Source organism: Mesitornis unicolor, unplaced genomic scaffold (assembly GCF_000695765.1).
Source record: "Mesitornis unicolor isolate BGI_N332 unplaced genomic scaffold, ASM69576v1 scaffold47531, whole genome shotgun sequence".
Taxonomy (NCBI): Eukaryota; Metazoa; Chordata; class Aves; order Mesitornithiformes; family Mesitornithidae; genus Mesitornis; species Mesitornis unicolor.
The window spans coordinates 1-7,401 of NW_010162656.1; the positions used below are offsets into that span (position 1 = coordinate 1).

Consider the following 7,401-nt stretch of genomic DNA (forward strand, 5'->3'; position numbering starts at 1 on the left):
CGGCTTCGCCGGGGATGACGCCCCTAGGGCCGTGTTCCCCTCCATCGTGGGCCGCCCCCGTCACCAGGTATGGTGCTGACCCCCTCTGAGCCCTGCCACAGCCGTAGTCACAGGTCCCTACTGCCTGCCAACCCTCTGTGTGGAGGGAGGACGTCTGGCCTGCTGGGGAGCCCCGTGCTGCTGCCCGTGAAGAGGTTGCTGAGCCCCCCCTTTCCTCCCCTGCAGGGCGTCATGGTGGGTATGGGTCAGAAGGACTCCTACGTAGGAGATGAAGCCCAGAGCAAGAGAGGTATCCTGACCCTGAAGTACCCCATTGAACACGGCATCATCACAAACTGGGACGACATGGAGAAGATCTGGCACCACACCTTCTACAACGAGCTGCGTGTGGCCCCTGAGGAGCACCCCACCCTGCTCACTGAGGCCCCCCTTAACCCCAAAGCCAACCGTGAAAAGATGACCCAAATCATGTTTGAGACCTTCAACGTCCCTGCCATGTACGTGGCCATCCAGGCTGTGCTGTCCCTGTATGCCTCTGGCCGTACCACTGGTGAGTGCAAGTGTCCTGCTGGCCCCTTTCCCTGAGCAAGGGTGCCCAGGACTGGTGTCCTGCAGCTGACAAGTGCTCTGTCCCCCCAGGGCAGGGCCCTTCGTGGGCTGTGTCTCAGGTGGCCGCTTCTTGGTTTCCCCAGGTATCGTGCTGGACTCCGGTGATGGTGTGACACACAATGTCCCCATCTATGAGGGGTATGCCCTGCCCCATGCCATCATGCGCTTGGATCTGGCCGGCCGGGACCTCACTGACTATCTGATGAAGATCCTGACTGAGCGTGGCTATTCCTTCGTCACCACAGGTAAGCACTGTTCCCGCCTTCAAAACGTCCCCCCTCACTTCCAACCCTTGTGCCTCCAGGGATGCTGCAGCCTCTCGCCCCATTGCAAGCGCTGGGAGTGCTCCTTGTTGGGAGTCTGCATGTGGCTGGGGTTTGGAGTCCCAGCAGACCTATGGAGAAGATGCAGGCGTTCCCTGTTCCTCCTTTGCAATCACTGACACCATTGCTCTCCCCTGACAGCTGAACGTGAGATTGTCCGCGACATCAAGGAGAAGCTGTGCTATGTGGCGCTGGACTTTGAGAACGAGATGGCCACCGCTGCCTCTTCCTCCTCCCTCGAAAAGAGCTATGAGCTGCCTGATGGGCAGGTCATCACCATCGGCAACGAACGTTTCCGCTGCCCAGAAACCCTCTTCCAGCCTTCCTTCATTGGTGTGTGTGCCCCCCTTCCCGCTCTCCTCCCTCTCCTGACTCCCCCCGTAGAGCTTTGCACTTAATGTGTGCCTGCTTTTCTCCCCTTCTCTGCCCCCAGGTATGGAGTCCGCAGGGATCCATGAGACCACCTACAACAGCATCATGAAGTGCGACATTGACATCAGGAAGGACCTGTACGCCAACAACGTCATGTCTGGGGGTACCACCATGTACCCAGGTATTGCTGACCGCATGCAAAAGGAGATCACAGCCCTGGCCCCCAGCACCATGAAGATCAAGGTAAGGCTGGAGCACCAAGGACCCAGCCGCAGGAACAGCCACCTTTTGTCCCCCTGCAGACTGCAGGTGGGGCTGTGCACGCCCCTGTGGTGCCTCGTTTGCTGATCTTGTCTTTCTTTGTGTTTCCTAGATCATTGCCCCACCTGAGCGCAAGTACTCTGTCTGGATCGGTGGCTCTATCCTGGCCTCCCTGTCCACCTTCCAGCAGATGTGGATCACAAAGCAGGAGTACGACGAAGCTGGCCCATCCATCGTCCACCGTAAATGCTTCTAAACGTGTTTACATGATCACTTTGCCAACCATGCTCAGGATGACGACCTTGGTTGCAGGCTGCCGAGGACCTGCAACAGCCATATAACTTTCTGTTTTGTAACGATTTCTGGTTACTGTTGCTGCAAAGCTCCACGTGACACAGTGTATGTAAAGTGTACATAAATTAATTTATTTTACCTCGTTTTGTTTGTTTTTAAAACCAATGCCCTGTGGAAGGAAACGAAAAACTTCAAGAAGCATTAAATCATCAGTCATTCTGTCACACCCCTAATGCAGTTGTCTCTCTTGTCATTTGCGTGGGTTCTTCCATTGCTCACTGATGTAGCACGTCACCTCCTGGAGAGGGTGGTGGGGCTGGGTGTCCCCAGGCAGGAGGAGGACCAGGGAGGGGACAGGACCCCTGCCAGAGGAGCCAGCTCTGTGATTTTTGGGTTGCAGCCAGCAGGGCTGTGCTGAGAGCACCCCCGTGTTGCATCATGCAAGGTGGGCACAGTGCACTCCCCACAGGCTCAGGGCAAAAGGGTTACCCAGAGCCTTGGCTTGCAAAGAATTTTGTTTGGCTCAGCCTGCCAAAAAAGTAGCCCTGGTGCAGCTCCAAGGCGTGATGGATGGAGGCAAAGGATGAGGCTGGGGGCAGGTGGCAGGGGCAGGTTAAATAAAGAGCTTTCCACTCCGCTTATGGGAATCCCGCCTGCCACCCCACTGTCCCTGGGGGACCGAGGGCAGCCAGGGCCACTTCCTCACCCTCCCTGACACGCTTGCCCTTTGCCAGTGGCTGCACTTGAGGGACTGCCTGCAAAGGGACCAATCCCTCCTCTGCCCTCCCGGTGCCAGATCCTTCCCACAGGGACTTCCTGGGAGCCCAAAGTAAAATCCCAGTGGCTTCCCCCTGCCGCAGGCATCTGCCTGCAAGTTTTGCCTCTGAGGAGGCAGAACAGGGCAGGATGTAGGAAAGCTGCCCCTGTCTCCCTTTTCTCTTGCTGGGGTGAGGGGCTCTGGCCCTCCCCCACCTTCTTTCCACTATTCCCCCTCCACCCTACCCTCCCTTGGGGAGCCACCCTAAAGCCCTGCCAGGCTTGGGACAGCCCCTGGGTCAGGGAGCGTGTGCAGGAGCAGGCAGCTTTTGGAGAAGGACTCCTGGAGCACAGGACCCTGGCAGCACTTGACTTTTGGGGTGTCCCTTTGCTGTGGGAGACAGCAGTGCTGGCAAAAAAGATGGTTTTCAGCTGAATGTCCAGCCTTGGAAGGTATTTTGCTCTGCAGCGGCTATGCTAAGGATGCGCTTATTTCGCCTTTTGGATGGTTTTACCTGCAATAAAGCGAGACCCACACATGAGTACATTTTCTGTAGCCCTATCCTGAAAGAAAACCCTTTGAGATGAGCTGACCTGATTCTTTCCTGGTATCTGAAAGCCGGGAGGCCCCAGGTCAGCCCTAGTGGCTCCTGAACTGAGATCCCTCTCTAAGTGACTGGGGTTGGACTGGAAAGCAGGAAGAGGTCTGCTTCTTAAAAACCGAACATGAGCTCTTACTTGCCACATTTGCAAGTTGTTGCGAGTGGCACATATTTCATCTGACAGCTCTGTGTTGGGATTTGGGGAGATGCTTAATGGACGTTAAGTGTCACCCTTAATCTCAGGTTCTATCGTGGCTTAAGTGGTGTTAGGAGACGGATTTTAGGGCCTGCTTCTGCTATTTGATTAAAAGGCTGGTTTAGAAGCACAGATAAAAGTTAAGTTAGAAAAGCAGCCTCATGGATTAGACAGTGCTTGCTGTGGGGTACCAGGCTCAGCTTTTCCACCTGCATGATTGAAGTCAGGGACCTAAACTCACAACAGAAGGGGCTGATTTTTAGGGGGGAGTGATGCTGAGCCAGCCACCACCCCCTCCAAACTGGTCAAAATCAGTGGGAGCAGGGGAATGCTTGCTCCCTCTGAATGAAGACCTAGATTTTGCAGTGCAAAACCTGGGTTTAGGATAGCTCGTGTAAGGGCAGCACCGGCACTCCGGCACAGGGAGGCCCAAGCTGCTGCTGGCGTCAGCATCAGGTATCCTCAATAATCGCAGTGCAAATTTTATCCAGTTGAAGTCAAGTGCCAAAAAGCGCATTTTTAAAGCTGAAAGAAACCCAAAAAAAGACTGGTTTGTTGTTTTGGTCGCTGAATCAATGAACTGAGATTAAGCAAATTTTTAAGCCTACCAATCCAGACCTTTTCAGGTTTTAATTTCAAACCAAAACACATTCTCTGATCCAAAACCAGCCTTTTATTGAGGCTTGGGATTTTCAGCAATTGAAGACACAGATAGTTTGGAAACAGGTGAGTTGAATTTTCACATGGTTTATAAGCCCCAGTGTTGGGAAGGTGGTGTGGGAAATTTCACTTGCGCGCAGCAGTCTGGGTTTGGCCTTCCTTGTGCGTTTCCCCATAGCCTCATCATCCTCCCTGCACCTGTAACAGTGCTGTTGGCAGCAGGTGGAGGCCCACTGGGATCAGCATCCTCTGTTTTGAGAGATGCAAAGGCATAAATGTGACTACAGAGGAGCAACAGGGAACAAAAAGAAGGATGCTGGACACCGATGTGCCATGGGAGGGAGGGTTATGACAGAATGGCTCTTGCCTGTGGCAACAGCACCTTCATTTTGATAGAGATTTTGCTAATGTGATAATCTGCATTGGACAGAGCACAGAGCGTGGCCCAGGACAGGCCACCTCCCACAAAATGTCCCAGTTCTGTCCCCCATCTGGGAAAGGGAACTGGCACCCCCGCACGCCTCTCTCCTGGGGCTCCAAAACTGCAGAAAAAGCCCTTTGACCTATGGTATTTATTTGGTTTGGCTTTGCTGGCAGGACCCGAACACCCTCTACTCAGTTGACTGTGAATCTCCTGTGGGCATTTGGCCAATAATATTTTTTCAATGAGATTTAGTAAAAGGACAAAATAGAAGCCACTTGAAAATTACCATTACTTTTCACAGGAAACTCCTAAGCAACAAATTCTGTAGCACTCTTGATTTTTGCAAGTGAAGCATCAAAATGAAGCCTTTTAAAGCACAGTTTTTCAAAACTTCAACTGCCTTTATTTTATAGGGATTTTCTTTTTTCTGTTTCTACTTCAATTATCCACAGAAAAATACAATCAAGTGGAACATTGCCTGTTAGGGTTTGTTTGTTTCTTTCTTTCTTTCTTTCTGAACTGGCATTTTTCTTTAAAAAAAATTAAAAGAGCTATTCAGATGTATAGATTTCCATGGTGCTGTAACTTAGTGATCAACCAATGGATAACTGCAGGTCGTGCTTGTTTTAGTGATAAACTCTCCTGTTTTGGGGAAGAGTGTGAGAGATGCTGCAGATCTTTAGGAGCCTTTCAGTTCCAATTTGCTATCCTGAGTAGCTGGTGTGGAGGGCTCCTGTGTGGGACAGATGCCAGTCAGGGAAGGCAGCTTTAGCGACAAGGACAATTGGAGCATCCTCTGGCCTTACACGCTCTCCTGGGAACTGCTGGCAGCTTTGAGGGATCTTTTTCAGTCCCTCAGTGGCAGAACAGCCTTTGAGGGGATGAAAATGGTCCAGCTTGAAGCCAGGGGAATGAGTTGTAATTGCAGCTGGCAACAGCTCCATTTTTAGTTTGTTCAGGACCCAAAAAATAAATCAGCTTCTGATTACTGTGCAATGGGGAAAGTCAGGGGTATTGCTGGCTGCTGGCTCCCACTGGGAATGTGCACTATGTGATGGGGATGAAAGAAACCTTTTATTGCCCAGGATGTCTCTTTCTTCCCCACCCAGGGCATCCTTGCCCACCTCCAAGTACACCGCCCAGTGCAGAAGTGGGGCCAGCAGCATGCAGACCTCCACCCTGGGTAGCGTATCCTTCTGTGCTGGCAGGGACCACAGCCAAACCCCATCTGCTTTCATCTGCTCAAGGCCATGCTCTGAAACTCAAGTGTGCAGCTGGGGGGCAGCTCTGGCCGCCATTCCTCAGGGAGTGCTGCAGGAATGAGCCTCTCAGTGACCCCACCTCGGGGACCCACATATATATATAGATCCCTGGAAGAAGCTTTCTTCCTTGGCAAACCCTTCCTTCCAAACATGCTCTCCCTGTCCCCCTGCGCCCTTGCTGCTCAGTTTCCAGCAGCTTCTCTCCCTTCCAGGGAGAAAACAAGGCTCTGGAGCTGAGAAATCTCACTGCTGGAGGGAAAAGGAACCTCAGACATCACCTCATCTATTTGAGTGCCAAAGCAAATGAGTCCACATTGCCATTAACAGAGGCAGGGTCTAAACCAGTTTGAGTTGCACCCAAGAGTGCAGCGGGAAGCTCTGCACACTCTATATTACATCCCATGCTGAAAACAAAGCATGGTCCAGGTACTGAGGCTGTCCACTTTCTTGCTATGAGTCATTCGGTGTAGTTTTGTGGGGAATGAGGCACTTTTCAAAAGGCTGTAGAACAGGATATTTCCTCCTTAAGGATTTTTTTGTCCTGGAAACTCTTACCCTCCAAAAAAACCCATCCCAAGTCCATCATGGTTTTCCTCTGTGGCCATGAGCAAGTCAACACTCGCAGCTCCATCTGTTGCCAGCAAAGTGGCTTTTCTGTTTTCCATCTCAAATGAAGATAATAAGGAATAGCTGATGTTCATGAAGGACTTTAGGATGCTGTCATAGGAGGTGTTTGGAGAATGTGAAATACTTGTGAACCTAAATTTAGCTCTGAAAGTCATGCAGCCCAGTTTCCTGGCACAAATACCAGAGAAAGTCTTGAAATCTGAACGTTTTCCAAGGGCAGCCACAAGCCGGAGGATGTAGTAGCCTCTGGTGGTGCCAGGGATCTCTGGCTGTGCCTCCAGAGAGTCTGTGGTGTTGCTGAGAGCCCAGACCGTCCTCTTCCTCCCAAGCTGTTCACACCAGCAACCCAAAACAGCAGCAGTTTCTGTCCTTGCTCTGGATGTGATGCCTCTGTACTTGGCCTGCAAGAGCCCTGTGAGATGAGATTATTTCTCAAACCTTATAAAAGTGGCAAATTTAGAAAGATTACAGTATTCAATCCAGCCAACTCAAGGAGAATGTGAGCAATTTCTCTTGGGATAAATGTTTCAGGAAAAACATGGCAATCAATTTTAGACCCACTGCTCTGAGATTTACTCCCTCTTCCCTTTACTTTGGTTAGCCCACTGGAACCAGCCCATCCTGGCCAGGACTGCATGGTCGAGGGGTTATGATCCACCTGTTCACGTGTGAGGGGTTAAACACCAGACTGGTGAATAAAGAAGATTGATCTGCTTAGACAGCGAAATTTGTCGCTAAGTGGAAATTGGTGCTAAAATCTGAAGTCCAAGTTAAAAAGGGCCTCATTTGATCCTTGAGGTGCTTAACCTCTGCTGACACCTTCCTTTATTTTTCCTTAGGGCCTGCTGCACATGTTCCTCTGTGGAGAAGCAACCTGACGTAACTGCTGTCACATCTTAACTGGGATCCAGAAACCAGGTGTAGCCCTGCCCAAACTGGAGGTGCACGTGGTTTCTTCATCAGCTTCCCTGGGCAAAGTCTGCTTCAGGCCTGCAGGCAGCCCAGGAGGGACACC

The 7,401-nt window shown here is 51.4% G+C and overlaps 1 protein-coding gene across 1 annotated transcript; it reads left to right on the top strand.

The window, feature by feature from the left end:
* Positions 1-7: 7 nt before the first annotated feature.
* On the top strand, positions 8-2,092 carry LOC104547844 (actin, alpha skeletal muscle). The gene is made up of 6 exons (XM_010193689.1): positions 8-67; positions 226-550; positions 693-854; positions 1,074-1,265; positions 1,366-1,547; positions 1,678-2,092. Exons 2-6 carry the CDS (start codon positions 232-234, stop codon positions 1,819-1,821), a joined length of 999 nt encoding a protein of 332 aa, XP_010191991.1. The 5' UTR covers positions 8-67; positions 226-231; the 3' UTR covers positions 1,822-2,092.
* The last annotated feature ends 5,309 nt before the right edge of the window (positions 2,093-7,401 follow it).